Source organism: Mizuhopecten yessoensis, unplaced genomic scaffold, assembly GCF_002113885.1.
Source record: "Mizuhopecten yessoensis strain PY_sf001 unplaced genomic scaffold, ASM211388v2 scaffold8931, whole genome shotgun sequence".
Classification (NCBI taxonomy): domain Eukaryota; kingdom Metazoa; phylum Mollusca; class Bivalvia; order Pectinida; family Pectinidae; genus Mizuhopecten; species Mizuhopecten yessoensis.
In genome coordinates, this window is record NW_018407794.1 from 500,230 (window position 1) to 526,428 (window position 26,199).

A 26,199-nucleotide genomic window follows, 5' to 3' on the forward strand; every position below is an offset into this window, starting at 1 on the left:
AAATATTTCCTGCAATGCACATTAACTTATCCACATACAGCACCCTGCACTGTCTCTCAAAAATGGATGTTGCTGCAAGTTTGTCAGTGCCCGACATCTAACACGAAAATTAAGATATTCCAAGCAAGCCCGTGAATATTTAATCAAATTCGACACATAAAGAAATCAGGAAGCTGGAATGTTACTATCATGCCAGTCCTAATAAACACTTAGTTGAATTCAGCCTCTTATGAAAACAAAACCCAGTCGGCCAAGATGACCACAGCTTTTCCTCATGAGTATCTAAACAATCTTCTGGAAAATGTTGCCACCGAATTCAGCTTTGATATGGATAGCTTTGGACTTAAAATGCTACTGTCCGTCAGTATATTTTCCCCAGATTGATATGTGAGTCATATCCTATACACATTTCGCCATTACTTCAAGGAAACCCTGCTGAGGACGAGGTGATATATCACAGCGAGAAAAGACCTGACGTTAAAGTAAATAGTACTAAAAGTTCCCCCATCAACTTTGGATACTGTAAAATTCACATGGAAAAATTAACGTTCAGATTTTAACCGTGTTAGAGAAGAAAATACTTCTGTTCTAGCTGATTTGTGGGTGACGTCCATCAGAACAACTCCGTTTTTAAGCTTCCTTTTTAAGCTCTCAGCATGATTCAACACCAGTGATGAGGAAAACACCATTGAATCTTCAAGAGCACCATCACGTGGTCTTTTCAAATTTATCCAAAGTACTGAAATGATGGGTCAAATGTCCCCGCTGTCCCTGTGATATTTAACATGGAATTATAAAGCGGTGTTACTAACGAATAAAGGTCCTCGTAATTGACGACAGGTACAAAACTAATTGCTGCCTTATGATTTATCGTGTCTTACGGCACAGGGCTTCCATAGATGCAGATTGATGAATTGAATGGACGAGTGTTAAAGCTGTCATAATGTCCTCATTGGAAAATATGCTATTTCTGTTTGTGATCTAAAATGTAATGTGCACTGAGATTTTCCTTATCACTATTGCAGTTCTTTTATTTAGGGGAGTTAAATTACTTAGATATGACCTAGAATTACAATGCGGGTTGCGTCGATGAAGTAGAAGAAAGCAGACGACGCATATCCTTCCAGGTATAATCTTTCAATGGTTCATATTTTGCCCTGGTTTGATCAATATTGAGTTTGAATTACGTTTTTTAGCAATGCGGTATTCCAGCTCTTGTTGATTTTTTGTCATTGTGTAGATTTGAGTTTTAATCTTGTCAACTTCTTGTCTACCGAAGTTAGAATGCTTCACAATGTTTTATTGTAGGGAATTTAAGAGAAAGTTAACATTGGTGGCAGCGGTGGGATTATTAAACAGTTTAATATTATTTCAATTTATTCTGAAAAAATGTTATCCGAATCTTTTGAAAACAATACTTACACAGCCACATCAAAAAATATGAAACCTAACACAAGGGTAGACAACATTTTATCTCGCGGTCGAAACTGAATAATTGAGTGAGATCCTATTTAAACAATCCGATCGCTAGATCATCATCTGAAATATGTTATATTCGTCATCAATCAATTAGTGTTTGTGAGCGAAGAGTGCCCATTGTTATTCAATTGATTAACGGTTTCGGGTTGGTTTGGACCTTGTTTAAATAAAAATTGTATGTCACCTTATATGAAATAGAAAAGTGGAAAAAAGTGTCATTACACTTATGTTAATTTGATATCTGCTTCATAATCAATTATTTCAACACTAGCTACGTATACGGAAATGAAGTAATATGAACAACAGAATAGGTGCGGGAATAGGGGAGGGGTAGTGGATTGGTAGCAGTAGACACAAGGAATGAATAATATATCAATACACATGATATAATCAGATGTTAATATCATAATGCTTCGGGTGGAATAGAAAAGCACATGTAATAGCAGGCAGGTTAGTTGCAGCTTGCATTTTTTCAATATCATCACATCCATTGATTGTAAATTGACAAATAATCGAAGTTGTAAGCCTATATGGTGCATGCTCATATTGTTAAACTCAATAAAATAATGAAGAAAAAAACCTGTTTTGTTTATTATTCATACCACTTTGTGTCAGCTCTCAACAATTTGGGCTATTTCAGTGATCATTTTTACGAGTTAACGCAGAAAAACACGTCAAATACATATGCTAAATGGATATGTAAGTCACACGTCAAGAGTACATTGTATATGACGTCACGACATAAGATGGGCACCATACTTCTAACAATTGAGCATAGCAATACACCGATACGCGGACAACGTTTCGTTTAAGCTGAAGAGTTGCGTTTCTCAGAGAAAGAATGCATTTTTCCTTGACGTTCGTCTTTATGATGGTCTGCTTGGATATTACATTGCAGAGAACAACAACAGTGAATGAGGGTAAGTAAATAGTCGTTGAGATAAAAAAAAAAAAAAAAAAGGTATTCGAGATTGCCAAATTAAAAGTTCATAGAAATATACTGTCATGTGACCAGTCATGTGATCAGTAATGTAACAAACCGGTCAAGATAGGAGTAGTCTTGATATCGTGACACTTAAGCTTCCTGGTACCAGGTTATGTGGTAAAACCCAACTGGATTTCTTTTTCTTAGGCCTACCTTTTCTCAGTAGTAACATATTGTACATTCCATGATTTAAACATTCTTCCTTGACCTCAACAGTCAGTGCTTTAGCTTTGCAGTTTAAAGTAAGAAAAAAAGAGCATGTCTTTGCTGAGATGTATGGAAAACCGAAGCCTCCCCATCCCGTGCCTATAGAGCTTACATATAACGTTGATTCGTTGCACTATGGTATCCAGATATTCTGGACGCTCTCGGTTCCGGATTTTTTGTTTTGTTTTTTGCGTTGACTTTCAATCCCAGCTTTTTCTTCTTTGATACTGTATTTGTGCTATTTATATTTCATTTGGACATTCTGATTATGTTAAAAAAGGCCAAGGTTATATATGTACAATATAACGGTGTTTTAGTTTGCTCCATTGAATACGGTCGCTGATATGAGCTATTTCTAGTTTCGGGGGTTTTCGGAGCCGAAAAGAAAATCAACTAGCCTTAATTCTCGTTGTTTCGTATTTTCGCCATAAAAAGAGATAACAACGAGAATCAAAAGTGACTCAATCTCGTCTTTTCGCCCCGAAAAAAATTTAACAACGCAATTTGGCACACATCAGCCACCGTTATTTAATGTATATTCAGGTTTAGCTGACTACTGTGCGGACACATCTAAATGCATGTGCAAGGCAAGAAATGGTTCAAACGTTCCCAAGACCACAGAAGAACTGGAAATGATGATTGCAACACTGATATCGGACCTGAGAGTTGACAAGAAAAGGACGACCTTTTATAAAAGTAAGTTGATATCCGCAACTGATGACCGCACGTCATCAAGGAGTATCGGGTTCGTGGCTATATTTGTGATATGTGTTCCTGCAGTTTTCATCGTTGCCATGGATATATCTCGTTGTGTGTCTTGGTGGCGTCATGGCGATCCGAAACCCAAACATCGTAAGCCGAATGTTCGAAAGAAAAAGATCACCCAGAAGCCCACGAAGATCTCTGACGTATTTGATATAGTTTAGCATACTGTATCACGTGTTTTTGGTTTCGTTGTTACGCTTTTGAAAGTGCAAATGAAATATTCAAGCAATCTTGACAAATATGACTACTTTTGACTGTACTTGACGTACCGTCCTCGGAAAATACTGACATTTTATTTTGAATAATGTTTGAAATATTCATTAAACATATGAAGAAATGAAGCTCCTTTTCGAAAAAAATGTTTGTAGAAGCATAAAGCCAAACAAAGAAAACATTGCACTTCACCGTATAACTACGTCGTCCGTTTCGGGCACATCAGTAGCACTGTTGGTCAAACGATGGAAAATCCAGGTCGAAAGTGTTTGGCAACCTATGTATAGTGGAAAGGGAAAGTAACCTGTAAAACCCTTTATAAGGTTACAAGGTTTGGCTACAACATATACATATAGGATCTTACACGAGTTTCTACATAGAGATAGGAATAAGAGTGTGAACTCTCCAAACCAGACAGGGGTAACTGTCGTTGCCATATGGTCCATCTAGAATTATTGTTTGGGTAGGAGAAAGTTAGCTTAGAAGTTACATAAGACTTGGTGTGTTTTAAACTACGTGTTTGATGGTGTAACGCTATATAATCTGTGTGCTTGTAGGTTTGCTGTCGTGTTCCAAACTAGATAAAAAGGACATTTACGAATGTTTTGGAGATCTTGCAGAGAGCCTATTCCGGGATAGGGGTATGATCCCTGGCTGTCGCGGCCACAATGTGTAGTAATAATAAAACAACAAGTCCACATGTGTTGTTCCGTGTGTTGTGTTACAAACAGAACACAATTCGTTATAAGTGTATCGCATTGTGCAATTTTCGTACAATGCAAATTTCATTGCAAAATCGGTGTTTTTATATCACTTTTATAACCAATATCAAGATTCAACTGTATCCTTATCTGTTGTGTGTCATATTTTCCATATCAAATTAGTCCCAGATTAAAGTTGTGTAAATCGTGCCCACTTTGTTAAAATGCATATCACTTTATTGATGAACTGAGAATAAAAGATAATCTGAATTCCCTTTTTTATTGGTTGGTTGTACTAGCTTTGAATAGAATTTAAGATATATTTAGGTGTGTTTAATTTTTATTAGATCCAGCGGAAGATTTTGATTATAGTGTTTACTAAATGTTGATTTTGACTCCTTTCTTCTAAATGATTCGTAGTTGTCTATTAAATCAGCTCTTACTGAAATGTTGATGGATCGCTTCACAAGTGGTAATAACTTTTGCTAAATCCTTTCTACAAAGTTTTGCTTATAATAAAATGTGTTTAATGTCGACGTGTTGTTTGTTGGATGCTTTTTTACGGGACCCCTGAAACATCAAATGGAAAACGATAAATAGACATTTGACGCTGCACAAATTCAGTTTCCGAATGACATTAGCAGTCGATTGATTTGATTGAACGACAAAACATCCATTTCCTACGTAAGCTTGCTCATTCGTATTGAAGATATTGCGTTATTTTCTTTTACCAAAAATCTTAAAAAAATTTTTAAACACAAACAAAACACGTTTTTATGTTATTGTATTTTTTGATAATTAAAACTTTCACGAATAGGTTGTTTGAAGTTATATAAAGACAAGAGGCACAAGGGCCTTAGCGGTCACCTTAGTTATATCATAGGTACTGGTAGCTTTATTTTATTGTTCAGATGTGATGTGGAAATCAGCATGCTAACTAAGTGAAATACAATACTTGTCATGTCATCAAAGGATAAGAATTTTAAAATATTTGTAAATGTTCCCTTTGGGGCCCCGCTCTAACCCCTGGGGATGGGGCAGGAATTCCAAGTTTACAATGTGATACCGTCATCCACCAAAGATGATTCTGACCAAGTAAAAATAATTTCCAACAGAAAATTGTCAAAATATACCCAAAAGTGTTGTTTCCCTATATAAACTATAGTAAACTTTACCCCCTCCCCAAGGGAGAACGGATAGCTCGGGGGTCCTGAAATTTACAATTTAAATAAAGCCCCTGATGATCTTTCCATCCATGCAGAGAAAATGACTGTAATACCTCTGAGTCTGGAGAAGAAGATTTTTGAAATATTGGTTAATTTTCCCTTTTGGGCCCCGCCCTGGCCCCTAGTGTCGGGGTAGGAATCCCAATTTTACAATTTGGTAGCCTCATCTACCAAGGATGATTCTGACAAAGTTTGAAAAAAGTCCATCCACTGGTTCTTGAGAAGAAGTTGATAATGTAAAAAGTTTACGCACGACGGACGACTGACGACGACGGACGGAAAGTGATTGGAATAGGTCACTTGAGCAAAGCTCAGGTGACCTAAAAACGAAATACTCGGCAAAATAAAAGTACATATACAATTCTACAGTACTATTTTGTGCGGTTTAAAAACAACAGCTGGTATGTTTAGGCCATGTGTAACATTACTGTTCATATTGTTTTACAACGTAACACTATAGCGGTAAAGTGACTGGTGTTAACTGTATTGTTCTTAATGATGAACGAATGGATTATTTATCGAAATGATTGGCATATGCTATATGAAATTTATCTGGTGATAAATGATTGGAATGCTTTAGATATAAAACAGTATGATTAATTTTGCGTAAACGCAAAAGTATTTATATGGGGCAGTCGCCAGGTACAGTCCGCAGGTCGGTGGTTTTTCTCCAGGTACTCAGGTTTTCCTCAACACCAAAACCTGGCTTGTCCTTATTTGATCATAGCTGGTAATAGGACGTAAAATTGTTTTATGAAGTTTGGTGGCATTTTAGCTTCCGCAAATTTGGAAAGGCAATTTATGATCTAACTGATGTGAACGGCATATACTGTAACCCCTTCTTGGCGTATTAGATTTGCCGAATCAAATTTGCCACGTCTTTATACATTTTACTAAATCTCAAAGCTAGTCACCATGCACATTTTTGAATTGATACATTCAGAGACGTAGTATATACGTCTCCGATACATTTAATTTCCAATACTCAGTGTTACATAAAATGTAGATATTACACTTAAAGTTGGTTAAATAAGAGATTCACCAATACGGCCGGGGCTCGATTCCCCGATCTGATGTGAAAAGGTATTGGGTCACCTTCCCGACCACATGGGTTTTCTCAGAGTACTCTGGTTTCCTCCCACATTAAGACCCCCTGCGCTAACATCTGTCGCCAAATGTGTTCACACAAATATAAATCAAAGGGAGTGAACTCTCCGTTTTGATTTCAGCGGTTGACATGCACATACAAATACACAACCTTTTTAGAACCTTTCATTTTATTCATACTGTATGTACAACTTCATTGCAGGGTATTTTCATAATACAATAGTCTGACTTCAATAGCAGGGGAAGTAAGCAAGGAAACTGTATTGCACTGAGCTTAAGGTGGAATCATTTTGAAACATACTTATACATGGTTCGGTTGCATTTTTTTTTGGGACACGTTTTTGAGTAGTCAGTACTACCAGGTAACTAGATTGGTATCTAAGTCCGTGGTACTACAGCAATCCACTTTTTCACTTCTTGTTAAATTTCCAAAGGTTGTTATAATATACTGGAAATAGAAAAAAAAACATTGATTATATTTAGTTTTGGAAATAATATTTGGAAAAGAAACTTGAATTTTTAATATGGTTTTGAACTGAACACTGCTAAAATGAAAACTTTGAAGCCGGCTACATCAGGTTTATATAAAACCAGGGACATATAATATATATACTGTCCCTGATAAAACCAAATCAAACGTTACCAACATTTTGTAGTTTAGAAAGTCATGAAAGATATGTTTTATGGAACATGATTTTGAAATAAAGTTAATAACTTTTGTACAGAAAAACATATTTCCTGATTGTGATTTCAAGGTAAAATTGCCAACAGGTCACTTATGAACATGGTAAACAATTTGTTGAATGAGGTCTGTTGATTCTAAGGTAAGATAACACAGCTAACTGAATGTTTGACACAAATGAAACCATTACATCAATAAGTATAAAGATTACTATTGATACAGGCAGATATAGAGGACTATAGTGAGTTTTCATTTCATGAAATTGATGAAACAAGTCTAGAATTTTTCAGGTTTTATCAATCTCAAATGAAAACGAAATAAAAATCCCATTCATCACATTTCCAAGAATGTATACCAGTATTCAAAAACAGGGTTTCTTTGACAAATTTCTAGTCTCCAATCTCACAATTTTATCCTCATATTTTATAATTTATTGTCATAATTTTGATGGCACAATGGTTTAAACTAAATCTCTCTTATTTTTTCTCAAAACTCAGTTTATTTATTTCCTTATTTATATTCATAAATGAGAAGCAAGTCTTAAATACGGGTTTTTAAGTTTTTCTTTATTCAAGTAAAGAATCAAAATAGATATATTAAGATTTTATTTTTTCTTCCTTATCTTTATACAATCTGTATTGTCAAATCACTCTAGATTTGTTCTTCACTTAATCCTTTCAACCTTATGTAACTTCAGTAGACTCTACCATGCTATGATGTGGATGAGTCCATTATTGACTACAGTGGTGAAAGGTTTAAAGTAGAGTTGTTAACATTGTAAGCATTTTACAATGTAAAAAAAAAATACAAAAAATACATAAAGTTTAAATAATGAAATGCAATTTTGAGAAGATTACAAACTAACATAGTATGCTGTGAACAGGGCTATTGTCAAGCTATTGTTATTTTCGTTACTTTCATGTAATAATGAATTTTAATTTAATGTGACAGAGAACATTGACAGGTAACATTACATCCATTTGTTGACCTCAAAAGCGTAAAAATTAACACTTTCCATATTAATTAACTTTTCACATAGGCAAGCGTGAAAATCTGACAGCTTGAAATCTGTATAAGACAATGTGTGGAATTTTAAAATTCAGTACAAACCTGACAATAATGATACAATTATTTCATAGGACCTTATTATCATTTGACTGATGTATTTAGTTTTGAAGAAAAAAAGGGGAAATAAAACGGAGAAATCTGCTTTTGAGATGAAGACCATTTTGAAATAATATTTAATGGCACCAAATAAATGTCTTTCAAATAAAAAAAATGATTTCAGTTTGTTAAAACTTAGCTCAAAGACATGAATAAAATCAAGCATTTCTATTTGTAACATCACAAAAGACAAACACTCTGAATGAAGAAGCATTTTCTACATTTCAGTGATGACTTACAGAATCAAAGTACAGGAAGTCATGAGGAGGCATATAATTAACGATACACGGTATAATTGTAATCTCTGATTAGTTAACGAATCTAACATTTAACTCCAACTCAGAAATCTCAGCTCTGCTAGATCTGTTGTAGTCTTTTGATTTTTTACATCTTTGACACAACGTAACATCATGTTTCAAACATCCTAGGCACCGACCACAGAGTCACAATCTGTAATCATTACATTCAAAATTGATTAAAATACATCATAGAATAAGTTTATGGCTGGATTATTATTACATTTCTAAAATCAGGATATTCTTACATTTTCCTGCCTATAAAATCCCTTACAGGTTATTGTCATGCTTAACATTTTTGACAAATAATCACATATCTATTTGCAGCGTGAAGACTCCAGAATCACAGTACTCCTAACCCACATCGTTGATAAAACCAGGAATAACGGAACAAAACAATACAAGGACACACGTACAGCAACAGAACATTTAAACAAAATCTTTAAACAATGGGAGATGTTCCTGAGACTACAAAACATTAAAAGCACATCATTAAAATATTACATAGTTAATATAAACTTATTCTATTGATAATAATTTAGCCGTAACATCAAAAACATTACAATGATTTCTTGATTACTTATTCTGCTATACTGCTAAACACATACATGGTAACATCATCACACGAAATGATGGCATCACAAAATAATGACATGACAATGACATAAAATTAGGGTATCATATTAAATTAAATGACAGAATCACATAGATTAATGATTTTTTTTAAATTCATAACATTACTGCAAAAAGTTAATGATACATAAATTAAACTACTATGGTGGTAACACATTGGCTACTCTTTATTACATTATCATCATCATCATGCGGAATAAACATTTCATTCATAACATCATCATAATATCACAATACATGAGCTCATCACAATTTCTGATGATGTAATTACATAAACCTATGACATCATCATCAAAGTACTACATGTACACATGAACTGGTGACATCATTGTGATGTCACTGATGAAAAGACATCTTGACTAAAGCACTATAAGTTATACCGTTGCTGTGTGATATATCTTCGTGTGATGATACAGAACGCTTAGTTAGTGACATTCAAAAAAATATAACAAACTATATATCATATTCATTCATTTCCAATAAAATCAATTTGAACACATGAAATAGATAATCCTCATTAAGTCTTTCCATTCATTTATCTTATGCCCTATCAATTCACCAAGCTTTTCTATCTACTAGTCTCACTCCCTGTTAATTCACTAAGCTTTTCTATCTACTAGTCTCACCCCCTGTTAATTCACCAAGCTTTTCTATCTACTAGTCTCACTCCCTGTTAATTCACCAAGCTTTTCCATCTATTTGTCTCACTCCCTGTTGATTCACCAAGCTTTTCTATCTACTAGTCTCACCAGCTTTTCCCGATGGATCCACTCAAACCTCAAATTACAATAATCACTCACTCACGACGAAATTTTGTACGTCATAACACTAGGATACAAGCAGTTTTACATACAATAAAATCTCAGTAACACCAGCTTGTATCTAGTTTGTATATGCAAGCAAGTCCAACAGGAAAAAGCTAAGAAACTGACCTTTTTCTAGATTTTATCATGTGAATTTAATCTAAAGGATAAAGCTGAGACAACAGATATTATGATTTTATGTCTTTGACTTATACAAAACTACCAAGTTTGTTTAATCTCAAAACCCTTATCTGGAATGAAAGTACAAAAATCAGTCTATTATTTACAAACAAAAAATTGTTTGACATTCCATATTAACACTGAACATTGATTTGAATGTGTACTTTTATTACATGATCTATCAAGGACGTGATGTGGCCGTGTGAATATGATATGTGGAGTGAATTTGTCACGTCATGTGAGATATTGAACATCATGACAACGATTCCTTTGCCCTTTTCATCCTTCTTTTGAGAAAATTTGACTTTCAGGAAATCCTCAATACCTCAAATTCTCTTTTTTGATTAACAAAACACTGCTAGCCTTTATGTGATCAAATGATAATTTTTTGGAAATCGTAACTTTAAAAAAATATTTTGGTTATAAAATGATTAATGTGAGACAAGTAGGTATTCGTTGTTATTTAGCTGTTTAAGACTGTACTGCCTAAATGTTTAATTCTTGTCTATCGAGTAATAACAAACATAGAACAATGTATTGTCAACAATAAGTTCCTCAAAGTCTCCCGAGTTATCAATTATTCTAGCCTTGTGTTTATATATCTGCAGTTAATTTACCCATTCACCCCTAAAGCCGTATTTGAACCTTACCAAATCAAACAAGGATCAAGTCCAGTTTAAAAAAGGAGGGGTGAATGAGTTAACACACACACACAGACCTACAGGCAAGGATTTCCTGAGGATAAAGAACGTTCTTGTGAACATCACAGGTGACTTAAAATTTTTAAATATAGTCCTGAACAAATGGGTGGATTTCAACAGATATCTAAAGATGTTCATGTACATAAACTGTATTGATAGATTTAAAAACAAATAAACATGGAGAAATTAATAAAAGATCAAACTAAAATAACAAATCAAGCTTAGAAAATAATTATATGGGTACTTTCTGGGTTCAAATGTCAAAAAAGTAATAATACAAGTACATTTAAAAGATCACAAATTCGCAAAAAAACCAAAACATAGTAGAATAAACCCATAATAAATTGACTGATCAATATTTGGTAAAGGAGTTATTACATCTAAAAGGACACGCTAAAATAAACCAGTTAACTTAAGATGATAAAAAAATAAACAGTCAACATTACATAAGACTAGAGTGTCGAGCTTCAGGGACTTGGTTTGGTCAAGGAGACAGAATGGTGTACATATTATAGAAAGATCTCCATAAACATGATTAAACACTCACAAAATGTTTCAGAAAATCCTATATCAAATGCTCACAAAATGTATCGGAAATTCCTAAAATAAATGCACACAAAATGTATAGTATATTCTTGTTTACGATCACTGGATATTCATTACTAATTGGATTTCCAGGGAAATGGATAATTTGATTTTAAGATAATTACATTAATGTGTTTAAAATCATTGTAGTAATTTATCACAATAAAAAAGGCCCTTAATGGATGACATTCCATTCACATTTTCGCTCAATTTTCATGAAAGATATATACAACCATTTACTTCATCAAGTCATGCTTTAAATTACAAACAACATTTGTATACTTGTTTCCATGGCAAATGCTTAAAATTCTGCAATTTTCTAAAACTTTCATTTGCATCATTTCATTGATTAAAATTTGTAATTCAGAAAAGTCAGTTTTCTGGATTGGAGTTTCTCTGTTGTTGTACCAGGTACATACGCCAATATACCAGACACAAATATTATTAACATTTCTTTTTACTTAAAAATAATTGTATCAAATTAATCCTCACTTCCATTCTCTCACAGCAGGTTTGGTGATACATCTGATTAACGAGGTGAAAAACGGTACAAGGGGAGACACGATTTAAGCCTAACTTACAACCCATCCTGGTAACTTGTATTGTACAGGCCAGTTAGTGTATAATTTAAAATGCAAAAACAGTCAAATTTGTGTCATTTTCAAAAATGACATGTTAGTATCTGCACCCTTAATAATCTTGCTCGTAGATACCATAAAATAAAACTCATTAGTGACATAAACAATAATTAAAATCACAAGACAAAAACTGTCTGATTCGACACTAGATATGTAGACGACAGCAATATACACACATAAATTGATAGAAATAAATAATACTGTATCATCTTCCTCTGTAACAGTCTAGTCAACAATGATTACGGATCAACAGACACGATATACCGTACAACGGGAAACTTCCCCCCAGTGAAACTTTTGCCTTTCATCGGAGTAACCCATATTTGCCCTGTGTTAATTTCACACTTCAAATATAATTAATACAACAGGTAAGTTGTGTACATGTACTAATATTCGCTGATATAAATTCTCCCTCGGTACGCTGGGCAACAAAGCTGAAAGTTAACCCTTTCACCACTGTAGACTATAATGGACTCACCCAGATAAATACATGGTAGAGTCTACTTAAGTTACCTGAAAGGGTTAAACTTTGGTGAAAACTTCCCGGTGTACGGTAATAGAGAGGTAGGGTTGATACAATACAATCAACACAATTCTCTAGAACCATCCTCTCACACTTATTTTACTGTTACAAGATCACGTTCACATGTTTTAGCAGAAATGGACAGCGACTCAGTTAATTGTTTGACACGTAATTGAACAAATGACAGAGAAATATTGAAATGCATTTGTAAATTTCATATAATTTTATCACATATATATATATATATATAATTCTGTTTAAGCCTTATAAGGACCGAAGACAGAGACTACAATAAACTAGGTCTACATTTCATAGGATGATGTTCCTCCGAGACCATCCTAGTTTGATGTGTCACAAATCTATCATAATTATACGTTCCACTGGATCATGGCATTTTTTACAAGGACAATATTTATTAAATGCATGATCAGGACGACCCAGATTATCTACATAGTAGGACGACCCGAGCAGTACTCTATACGAGCACGGACGACCCAGATTCTCTACATAGTAGGACGACCCGAGCAGTACTCTATACAAGCACGGACGACCCAGATTCTCTACATAGTAGGACGACCCGAGCAGTACTCTACACGAGCACGGACGACCCAGATTCTCTACATAAGGAGGACGACCCGAGCAGTACTCTATACGAGCACGGACGACCCAGATTCTCTACATAGTAGGACGACCCGAGCAGTACTCTATACAAGCACGGACGACCCAGATTCTCTACATAGTAGGACGACCCGAGCAGTACTCTACACGAGCACGGACGACCCAGATTCTCTACATAAGGAGGACGACCCGAGCAGTACTCTATACGAGCACGGACGACCCAGATTCTCTACATAGTAGGACGACCCGAGCAGTACTCTATACAAGCACGGACGACCCAGATTCTCTACATAGTAGGACGACCCGAGCAGTACTCTACACGAGCACGGACGACCCAGATTCTCTACATAAGGAGGACGACCCGAGCAGTACTCTATACGAGCACGGACGACCCAGATTCTCTACATAGTAGGACGACCCGAGCAGTACTCTATACAAGCACGGANAAGCACAGGCAGAACTCTCTCATCACAATCAAACCTGTCTGACAAAGACATCAAAAATATAGGGTACTCTGTTTCCACTCAATGCCTTCTTTATATATTAAAAATATGTTGTAACATCATTTCTAAACCATATTTGATAGGGAAAATACCTCTTAAAAAAGATATCAGGGGATGAAATGATGTTGGCAAACAAAGGAAAATAACTTTTGTATATGGAGATTGGAAACAAAGGGCCATAACTCTGTATATGGAGATTGGAAACAAAGGGCCATGACTCAGTAGCTTTGGATAAGAAACAAAGGGCCATAACTCTGTAGATGTAGATTGTGTAGATACGAATAAGATCATATCTCATTAAGGTATCTAATTTTTATAGATATCCTACAGTCACCTAGGGCCAAAACTGTTATTGTAGATATGGGTTAAGAAACAAACGGCCATAGCTCTGATGAATTCATAACATGAATACACATGGGTCCATAAATCTGCAGCATACCAATTCTATCACATGATCAAATGATAATAACAATGGGCCATTAATTTGGCTAGATATGAATAGTTTTGGAGTCAAAAATTCTAAATGAACACATGAAAAGCCAAGGAAATAAGTAAGGATAAGTGTGGACTGACAGACAGCAATGACCTTCTACCCTTGAACTTTTAACCTGCTGACCTCTACAAAGATTCAAGGTTATAATAAAGTGGACACAACATCACATATGTATAGTGGTAGTCTGCCAGACTATATAAACACCTGAGTAAACTATTGACTCATAACAAAAATTATAAACTAAGGATCCCAGTTGATGAGGATCCGGTATAAACAACAAGTTGAAAATCAAATATTTTGTACATTAAGAACTGAAAATGGTCTGGAATGTTTTCCTGTTCATAAAAAAGCATTCTGCACAGAGGCCGCTGTTAATCCAGGACCAGCAACAGAGGCCACTGTTAATCCAGGACCAGCAACAGAGGCCGCTGTTAATCCAGGACCAGCAACAGAGGTCGCCGTTAATCCAAGACCAGCAAAACGATTTCTGCAAACATTCCAGAACGTTTTGGGTTCTGAACGTCCCCCTTCACTTTCAAGTACATTTGTATGTCACATGATGCGATCATGTGACACAACCCCCTTACACATCACATTGTGTACTCTCCCTGCCCCCCTGGGGAGATCTAATATATATTTATATATATATATTGCATATTAGGTCCTACAGGTCAAGTAACAAATCGTCTATGATAATGGTAATAAATTTTGCAACTATTTTGGCTATGTTTAACAAGTCGTGTCCTCGTCGATTCGACAGATTGATCCTCTAGTACTTGGAGGGTCCACAACAATCTCAATTTCTGCAGGTTTGCCTCGCTTTTTCTCCAATAGTTGCTCTTTTTCCTCATCGTCGATGTAGAACTGGACTGGCATCTTGTTCTTCTTGGAACTCTTGTGTTTATGATGGCCATGTGAGTTATGGTCATCATCAGGGGATTTGGATTTGTGACTGAAAAAAAGAATTTTTTTTATTGTAAATAAGTTGAGGTAAGCCAAGTTATTCACACCCGGTACTCTACAACGGTGATGGAACATTGTATGTTGTAAAGTTATGTAAAACCAACATCAGGGCCCGTATTCATGAAACCGTTCTCATGCTCAAGCATGAATTTTGTGCTAAACTCCAAATTCTTGTTCTGGCTGTAAATTAATTAGAAAAACTTATTCTGTCAATGATTTTGAACAATTTTGAAGAGATTTAAGCCAGAAAACTGTTTTCAATGTTTATATATGACGTTTTTATCGTTTGACATGATTTCGGTGAGTTACAAGAATGTTGGTTTGAGCACAGAATGCATCCTTGAGCACAAGAACGGTTTCATGAATACAGGCCCAGGCTATCCTAAGTTTTTCCCCCTTAAAAGTAAATTAAAAGGCACGGGATAATGTGAGCATGTGAACTGGTGAAAAGGAAATTCTTTTTTTGAAAACCTTACTTCTATGATAATGCTTTTGTTCTCATTTTGTAAAGAAACCTCTGTTGCTGTGTGGAAATGTGAAATATGCACAAAACAATATGCTTGAGAAATAGATATTTTCCGACAATAATAGACGATGCCTACTATTTAGCATGGTCTCCCTGGAGGTTGGAAGAGGATTCGTTGGCCACTATCGTTTTCCAGAGCGTAGTTTTCGCCATTTCTTCAGAGATATTGACCGGTTCCATCTCCATGCCTACAGTAACTCGGTCCACGGGGATGTTGATAAAGCTGCCGGTCTGGAGAGGCAGATTCACGTGGCCGGGGGTGTACTTATTAGGATCTATAAGCATGCTCTCCTCACCCTCCTATAATGGTTAGAGTAACAGAAATATTTCATTCTCAGTACAGTACAACATGAGCTGTGTGCAAAGGTACCAGTTAAGGGCATATGCTACCTAAATATACATGATTTATGTAAGATTTATCTCCCTTAACGTTATTTGAATTATTAGCAGATTACTCATTAATATCATATAACTGAAATAAAACACTTATAAGTAAATTCAAATACATAGACCTGCATATCGCACGAGGAAACAGAGTATTTCCCAATGATACATGTCTCATGATAGCCACCATAAAACCCGGTGACACTCTTTATCAACCTGCTTCTCAAACTTGCCATTAGCTAACCAATCATACCAGTATACCGTGGATGACTATTGAACCATACGTTAGTTTACTGCAACTTTCTATGCTCTAGTAGTTCCATGGAGAACCCAATATTCCCTTGACCTTGATAGGTGTATCCACACTTTTCAGTGTCAGATTAGTAGTCGGTCATATGTAGGTTTGTGGGATAAATATAATCTTTCCCCATCTTGCGGGTAAGAAGGAACAATCTCAACTTCAGGGTAAGTTTCTTAAATGTCTAGCCTGAGGTTTTGCCCAGGGCCAGACATTTAAGAATCTTACCCCGAGGGTTAAGATTTTTCTGTCTTACTCCTAAAATTGGGAAGGGTTATTTTCAAATACAAGTAGTGATTTCATGAAAAAGCTAAAATCACTAGCATCTGCTATTGTGTTGTTGCATTCTTGGCGTGATGTTATACAATTGTTACGACAGGGGACCCTAGGGTAAGACAGAAATGACTGAAAGGAAGTGTGGATATCTAATTGGGGAGGAACAGATATTCTACAGGATGTGTAGAATCGGGGTCAGAATCGAGGCTTTGTCGAGGTTCTGACACCAAACTCTACACCTGAGGATATCCTTATCCCACACACCTACATAATGATTGACTCTTTTCCTCCCACCTCTTAACCCTTTCACCCCTATGTAACTTTAGTAAACTCTATCATGCATTGATCTGGGTGAGTCCATTATGGTCCACACTGGTGAAAGGGTTGACTGAAATTCTTGTAAAACAGGAAAAAGACAATGCAAATGTAACACACAATATAGCAAATTTCTAGATAATGTATGAGTAGAAAAAAGTATGGCGTATCTCAGATATTAACATCCATGCAAGACTTTTAGGGCAAACTTGTAACAGATTTCTATGTTTTTTCGGAGGTGTCACTTCATAATGACAAGATTGAGGGGGGGTCAAAACAATTGTATGTCATCACATCAACATTGCATTGGCCACCATTACATCAACATTGTGTCTGCCCCATTACATCAACATTGTGTCGGCCCCATTAAATCAACATTGTGTCGGCTCCATTACATCAACATTGTGTCTGCCCCATTACATCAACATTGTGTAGGCCCCATTACATAAACATTGTGTCGGCCCCATTACATCAACGTTATGTCGGCCCCATTACATCAACACTGTGTCGGCCCCATTACATCAACATTGTGTCTTCCCCATTACATCAACATTGTGTCGGCCCCATTACATCAACATTATGTCGGCCCCATTACATCAACATTGTGTCGGCCCCATTACATCAACATTGTGTCGGCCCCATTACATCAACATTATGTTTATGAAATGGACAGCAAGGTAAGAGAAAAAGAATCATTCGTCCCCTTACAAGTAGGATAAGAGGAACTCAACCCTCAGGAAATGATTCTTAAATTACCAAACATCCGCAATCCCAGCTGTGCAGCTTAAGAACCTTTACCCTCGGGTTGAAATCCTTCTAACTTACCTTCAAGATAGTGAAAGTTTCTATTTGTGATACATGATTGTATTCAGCTTTTAAATGATAGAGGGATAAAACAATCTTGTAAGATATGTGTATCTAATCAAAATTATACATGTGTCAGAATGTGTTTCAGAGTTATCTTTCCTGACGTACCACTTCCTCCTTTTCCTGTTTCTTGGCGTCTTCCTTAGCCCTGCTGTGTGACTCCGGCATGATGTCGTCCAGCCATTTCAGCTCGTTCTGAGAGAATACCCAGTCCATACCTTTACGTACGAAGCACATTGCTAGCACCTGTCAATAAATCAACAGACATGCCTAGTCGTGAAAATGGAAGGCGGTGGATAACAATGAAATCTTTTCGAAAATGCTCACCTTCTTTGCAATGAGTAAATTAACATGAAATGTACACACATGTATATGTATTTACCGATTATATTGGTTATATATATACGGAACGGATAAATTTCAGAACCACTGTCAACGTGAATATTTCCAAACTGTGACCAGTTTAAAAAGTCAAAACATTTCCAAATGTGAAAATTTCTACCTTTGCAGTAACGAAATTTTGAACTTATTTGAATGAAAGCTGGGTAAGTGAGAATTTGTGAGGTAAAACTTATTTTGGGTCGGGAACATATGAAAACAAATGTTATTATTTTGATTATGCATCATCCTTTTATCATCTTTATCAGACAGATGAGTCCTTTAATATCCTCAGCTTTTAATAGGATATTAAACCTGATAAAACCAAACCAAACTGGACGGCCAATGGATGCCGCTCCCTCACATCAGCCTGTTAGGCCAAGAGAGCTGAAAATCAAGGAGATGAGTCTGGCTTTGAGATCGAAATGAGCCATGTGGCTGTGTACAGTACTTACCATGAGGGGGAATGCAATAGAGATACTCTTGATAGTCTTGATGACCCAGAGACAGGCGAGGCAGAGCACCTGTATGACGGTGAATATATGGACACGCGCGGTTCTTACATGTCGCAGGTACATGAAATCTGGCTGGTACTTCTGGGGCATGAACCACAACGTCATTCGGTCAACTACCTGCATTCCACGAAGTGAGGACACCCCCATGTACAGGAACACTCCGTACAACACTGGCATGGGCAGAGCCTGTAATAACACGGTCATAGCATAATAACACTCCGTACAATACTGGTATCGGCAGAGCCTGTAATAACACAGTCATAGCATTATAACGATCCGTACAACACTGGTATCGGCAGAGCCTGTGGTAACACAGTCATAGCATTATAACACTCCGTACAACACTGCAGGTATCGGCAGAGCCTGTGGTAACACAGTCATAGCAGAATGGAACTTTTTGTTATGTTTTCATTTCATTTATTATTTTGTTTTATACTTCCTTGGAAAAATATGAAATGAATTTAGAAAACTAAGATTTGTAAAATTTGTAAAAGGAGAAAGACTATTATTTGGTTGTTAAAATACTCCGAAACATAATGTTAGTCTAGAATATTAGTGCTGGACTGAGTATGATGTCCAGGTTCAAGGCCTGATAATTATGTACAATGTCAAGGTTCAGGCTAGGGCCTGATACATTTAGTATAATGTCCAGGTTCAGGGCCTGGTCATTATGTATAATGATGTCCAGGTTCAGGGCCCCATACATTTACTATTATGTCCAGGTTCAGGACCTGATACATTACTATTATCTCCAGGTTCAGGGCCCGGATACATTTATTATAGTGTCCAGGTTCAGGATCTGATACATTACTATTATGTCCAGGACCCGATACATTTAGTATAATGTTGAGGTTCAGGGCCAGATACATTTATTTGAATGTCAAGGTTCAGGGCCTGATACATTTAGTATAATATCAAGGTTCAGGGCCCAATACATTTACTATAATGTCCAGGTTCAGGGCCCCAACACATTTAGTATAAAGTCGAGGTTAAAAGCCTAATACATTTAGTATAATGTCGAGGTTCAGGGCCCAATACATTTAGTATAATGTCAAGGTTCAGGACCTGATACATGCAGTATAATGTCTAGGTTCAGGGCCTGATACATGTAGTATAATGTCTAGGTTCAGGGCCTGATACATGTAGTATAATGTTGAGGTTCAGGGCCTGATACATGCAGTATAATGTCAAGGTTCAGGACCTGATACATTTAGTATAATGTCAAGGTTCAGGACCTGGTACATGTAGTATAATGTTGAGGTTCAGGGCCTGATACATGCAGTATAATGTCTAGGTTCAGGGCCTGATACATGTAGTATAATGTCAAGGTTCAGGGCCCAATACATTTAGTATAATGTCAAGGTTCAGGACCTGGTACATGTAGTATAATGTTGAGGTTCAGGGCCTGATCGATACATGCAGTATAATGTCAAGGTTCAGGACCTGATACATTTAGTATAATGTCAAGGTTCAGGGCCTGTCACATGTAGTATAATGTCAAGGTTCAGGGCCTAAAAAATGCAGTATAATGTCCAGGTTCAGGGCCCGATACATTTAGTATAATGTCAAGGTTCAGGACCTGATACATGCAGTTTAATGTCAAGGTTCAGGACCTGATACATGCAGTATAATGTCAAGGTTCAGGACCTGATACATGCAGTATAATGTCAAGGTTCAGGACCTGATACATGCAGTATAATGTTGAGGTCCAGGACATGATACATTTAGTATAATGTCAAGGTTCAGGACCTGATACATGTAGTATAATGTTGAGGTTCAGGACCCGATACATTTAGTATGATGTTGAGGTTCAGGACCCGATACATTTAGTAGAATGTCGACGTTCAGGACCTGCTACATTTAGTATAATGTCGAGGTTCAGGACCTGATACATTTAGTATAATGTCGAGGTTCAGGACCCCGATACATTTAGTATAATGTTGAGGTCCAGGGCCTGATACATTTAGTATAATGTCGAGGTCCAGGACCTGGTACATGTAGAATAATGTTGAGGTAGAAGACCTCATTCAAACACATGATCTTCCAATTGTAAATGAATAATATAAAATGTACCCATCACACTCATTCTTACCTTCAGTACACTTGTCAGCAAAACAGACATTCCTATCACAAAAAAAATGGTTATCCCAGTGACCCTCTGCTCCCTACAATACGAAACAAAAAATGTAGGAAAATACCCTCAATACATAACTGTTATATCAGGACAGGACAGTAAATACACAACTGTTATAGCAGGACAGGACACTAAATACACAACTGTTATAGCAGGACAGAACACTAAATACACAACTGTTATAGCAGAACAGGACACTAAATACACAACATTAATAGCAGGACAGGACACTAAATACACAACTGTTATAACAGGACAGGACACTAAATACACAACTGTTATAGCAGGACAGGACACTAAATACACAACTGTTATAGCAGGACAGGACACTAAATACACAACTGTTATAGCAGGACAGGACACTAAATACACAACTGTTATAGCAGGACAGGACACTAAATACACAACTGTTATAGCAGGACAGGACACTAAATACACAACTGTTATAGCAGGACAGGACACTAAATACACAACTGTTATAGCAGGACAGGACACTAAATACACAACTGTTATAGCAGGACAGGACACTAAATACACAACTGTTATAGCAGGACAGGACACTAAATACACAACTGTTATAGCAGGACAGGACACTAAATACACAACTGTTATAGCAGGACAGGACACTAAATACACAACTGTTATAGCAGGACAGGACACTAAATACACAACTGTTATAGCAGGACAGGACACTAAATACACAACTGTTATAGCAGGACAGGACACTAAATACACAACTGTTATAGCAGGACAGGACACTAAATACACAACTGTTATAGCAGGACAGGACACTAAATACACAACTGTTATAGCAGGACAGGACACTAAATACACAACTGTTATAGCAGGACAGGACACTAAATACACAACTGTTATAGCAGGACAGGACACTAAATACACAACTGTTATAGCAGGACAGGACACTAAATACACAACTGTTATAGCAGGACAGGACACTAAATACACAACTGTTATAGCAGGACAGGACACTAAATACACAACTGTTATAGCAGGACAGGACACTAAATACACAACTGTTATAGCAGGACAGGACACTAAATACACAACTGTTATAGCAGGACAGGACACTAAATACACAACTGTTATAGCAGGACAGGACACTAAATACACAACTGTTATAGCAGGACAGGACACTAAATACACAACTGTTATAGCAGGACAGGACACTAAATACACAACTGTTATAGCAGGACAGGACACTAAATACACAACTGTTATAGCAGGACAGGACACTAAATACACAACTGTTATAGCAGGACAGGACACTAAATACACAACTGTTATAGCAGGACAGGACACTAAATACACAACTGTTATAGCAGGACAGGACACTAAATACACAACTGTTATAGCAGGACAGGACACTAAATACACAACTGTTATAGCAGGACAGGACACTAAATACACAACTGTTATAGCAGGACAGGACACTAAATACACAACTGTTATAGCAGGACAGGACACTAAATACACAACTGTTATAGCAGGACAGGACACTAAATACACAACTGTTATAGCAGGACAGGACACTAAATACACAACTGTTATAGCAGGACAGGACACTAAATACACAACTGTTATATCAGTACAGGACACTAAATACACAACTGTTATAACAGGACAGGACACTAAATACACAACTGTTATAGCAGGACAGGACACTAAATACACAACTGTTATAGCAGGACAGGACACTAAATACACAACTGTTATAGCAGGACAGGACACTAAATACACAACTGTTATAGCAGGACAGGACACTAAATACACAACTGTTATAGCAGGACAGGACACTAAATACACAACTGTTATAGCAGGACAGGACACTAAATACACAACTGTTATAGCAGGACAGGACACTAAATACACAACTGTTATAGCAGGACAGGACACTAAATACACAACTGTTATAGCAGGACAGGACACTAAATACACAACTGTTATAGCAGGACAGGACACTAAATACACAACTGTTATAGCAGGACAGGACACTAAATACACAACTGTTATAGCAGGACAGGACACTAAATACACAACTGTTATAGCAGGACAGGACACTAAATACACAACTGTTATAGCAGGACAGGACACTAAATACACAACTGTTATAGCAGGACAGGACACTAAATACACAACTGTTATAGCAGGACAGGACACTAAATACACAACTGTTATAGCAGGACAGGACACTAAATACACAACTGTTATAGCAGGACAGGACACTAAATACACAACTGTTATAGCAGGACAGGACACTAAATACACAACTGTTATAGCAGGACAGGACACTAAATACACAACTGTTATAGCAGGACAGGACACTAAATACACAACTGTTATAGCAGGACAGGACACTAAATACACAACTGTTATAGCAGGACAGGACACTAAATACACAACTGTTATAGCAGGACAGGACACTAAATACACAACTGTTATAGCAGGACAGGACACTAAATACACAACTGTTATAACAGGACATGATACTAAATACACAACAGTTATAGCAGGACAGGACTCTAAATACCCAACAGTTATAACAGGACAGGACACTAAATACCCAACAGTTATAACAGGACAGGACACTAAATATACAACTGTTATAGCAGGACAGGACACTAAATACACAACTGTTATAGCAGGACAGGACACTAAATACACAACTGTAATATCAGTACAGGACACTAAATACACAACTGTTATATCAGGACAGGAAACTAAATACACAACTGTTAAAACAGGACAGGACACTAAATACACAACTGTTATATCAGTACAGGACACTAAATACACAACTGTTATATCAGGACAGGACACTAAATACACAACTGTTATAGCAGGACAGGACACTAAATACACAACTGTAATATCAGTACAGGACACTAAATACACAACAGTTATAGCAGGACAGGACACTAAATACACAACTGTTATAACAGGACAGGACACTAAATACACAACAGTTATAGCAGGACAGGAAGAAGAATGATAATTAAAACAAGAGGTCCAGAGGGCCTGTATCGCTCACCTGGATACCAAAGCAATCATGGCAAAATATTCTCCGAATGAGATCAAGGGAATATGCCGGACCCCAAGGCCAATCCTTGTAGCATTTCTGTATTAGATTCTTCATGCCCAGCAATTTTATGTATGGTTATGGGGTGGGAATCCCAACTGTTTCCAAGCTTTGACTCAGAAACTAGGTCCCTAGGGTTGTGTCCAGACCCCAAGATCAATTCTAATATCGTGACTGCATTTGTCTCTTTTTGCCCATCATTTGTATATATACAAATGTAGTTTTGGGGTGGGGATCTCAACCATTTCAAAGTTATGACCCAGGGGTTAAGTCTGCAAGGGTGGGGCAGACCCTGGGGTCAATTCTAATATCATGACTGCATTCATCTTTTTATGCCCAACAATTGTATATTTAGTTTTGGGGTGGGGATCTCAACAGTTTCAAAGTTATGGCCCAGGGACTATGTCTCCAAGGGTGGGGCCAGACCCTATAGCCATCCTGGAAGCAAATGTGCATTCTTCTCTTTATACTCAGCAATTGTATACCATGGTTATATGGTGGGGATCTCAACCATTTCCAAGTAATACACTTTCTTTGGCCCAACCCCTTAGCCCGGGGGGTCAGCCCCAATATTTGTACAATTTTGAATCCCTGCGACCTAGGGATGCTTCCGACCAAATATGATCAATATCCATGGTATAGTTCTACAGTAGAAGTCGTTTATAGCAACATAGCCAAATTGCCCCCTTTTTGGCCCCGCCCTCAGCCCCACAATTTGTATAATTTTGAATCCCCACCACCTAGGGATGCTTCCAGTCAAATATGGTTGATATCCATGTCATAGTTCTACAGAAGAAGTCGTTTGTAGCAATATAGCCAAATTGCCCCCTTTTTGCCCCGCCTCTCAGCCCCCAGGGGGGTCAGCCCAACCATTTGTACAATTTTGAATCCCCACCACCTAGGGATGCTTCCAGTCAAATATGGTTGATATCCACTTCTTAGTTCCAGAGAAGAAGTCGCTTAAAGCAATATAGCCAAATTGACCCCTTTTGGCCCCGCCCCTCAGCCCCCTGGGGGGTCAGCCCAACCATTTGTACAATTTTGAATCCCCACCACCTAGGGATGCTTCCAGTCAAATATGGTTGATATCCATGGCTTAGTTCCAGAGAAGAAGTCGTTAAAGCAATAGAGCCAAATTGACTCCTTTTGGCCCCGCCCTTCAGCCCCCTGGGGGGTCAGCCCAACCATTTGTACAAGTTTGAATCCCCGCCACCTAGGGATGCTTCTAGTCAAATATGGTTGATATCCATGGCAAAGTTCTACAGAAGAAGTCGTTAAAGCAATTTAGCCAAATTGACTCCTTTTGGCCTCGCCCTTCAGCCCCCTAGGGGGTCAGCCCAACCATTTGTACAATTTTGAATCCCCACCACCTAGGGATGCTTCTAGTCAAATATGGTTGATATCCATGGCAGAGTTCTACAGAAGAAGTCGTTTGTAGCAATATAGCCAAATTGCCCCCTTTTTGCCCCGCCTCTCAGCCCCTAGGGGGATCAGCCCAACCATTTGTACAATTTTGAATCCCCACCACCTAGGGATGCTTCCAGTCAAATATGGTTGATATCCACTTCTTAGATCCAGAGAAGAAGTCGTTAAAGCAATAGAGCCAAATTGACTCCTTTTGGCCCTGCCCTTCAGCCCCCTGGGGGGTCAGCCCAACCATTTGTACAAGTTTGAATCCCCGCCACCTAGGGATGCTTCTAGTCAAATATGGTTGATATCCATGGCAAAGTTCTACAGAAGAAGTCGTTAAAGCAATTTAGCCAAATTGACTCCTTTTGGCCTCGCCCTTCAGCCCCCTAGGGGGTCAGCCCAACCATTTGTACAATTTTGAATCCCCACCACCTAGGGATGCTTCTAGTCAAATATGGTTGATATCCATGGCATAGTTCTACAGAAGAAGTCGTTTGTAGCAATATAGCCAAATTGCCCCCTTTTTGCCCCGCC

General features: G+C 37.3%; 2 protein-coding genes across 12 annotated transcripts in view; one reads left to right on the forward strand and one right to left on the reverse strand.

The window, feature by feature from the left end:
• Positions 1-2,076: 2,076 nt before the first annotated feature.
• On the forward strand, positions 2,077-4,884 carry LOC110456861. The gene is made up of 2 exons (XM_021507885.1): positions 2,077-2,399; positions 3,215-4,884. The coding sequence occupies exons 1-2, from the start codon at positions 2,321-2,323 to the stop codon at positions 3,595-3,597; spliced, it is 462 nt and encodes a 153-aa protein (XP_021363560.1). The 5' UTR covers positions 2,077-2,320; the 3' UTR covers positions 3,598-4,884.
• Positions 4,885-13,958: 9,074 nt separating this feature from the next.
• LOC110456852 (electroneutral sodium bicarbonate exchanger 1-like) overlaps positions 13,959-26,199 on the reverse strand; it is a 112,261-nt gene continuing 100,020 nt past the window's right edge. For all 11 annotated transcript variants that reach the window (XM_021507860.1, XM_021507861.1, XM_021507863.1 and 8 more), the window contains 5 exons: positions 21,117-21,189; positions 18,965-19,210; positions 18,240-18,377; positions 16,068-16,291; positions 13,959-15,454 (listed from right to left, as the gene is read on the reverse strand). In XM_021507860.1, coding sequence (XP_021363535.1) covers positions 15,232-15,454; positions 16,068-16,291; positions 18,240-18,377; positions 18,965-19,210; positions 21,117-21,189 — 904 coding nt within the window. In that variant the 3' untranslated portion in view covers positions 13,959-15,231. The remainder of the gene's footprint in view (positions 15,455-16,067; positions 16,292-18,239; positions 18,378-18,964; positions 19,211-21,116; positions 21,190-26,199) is intronic.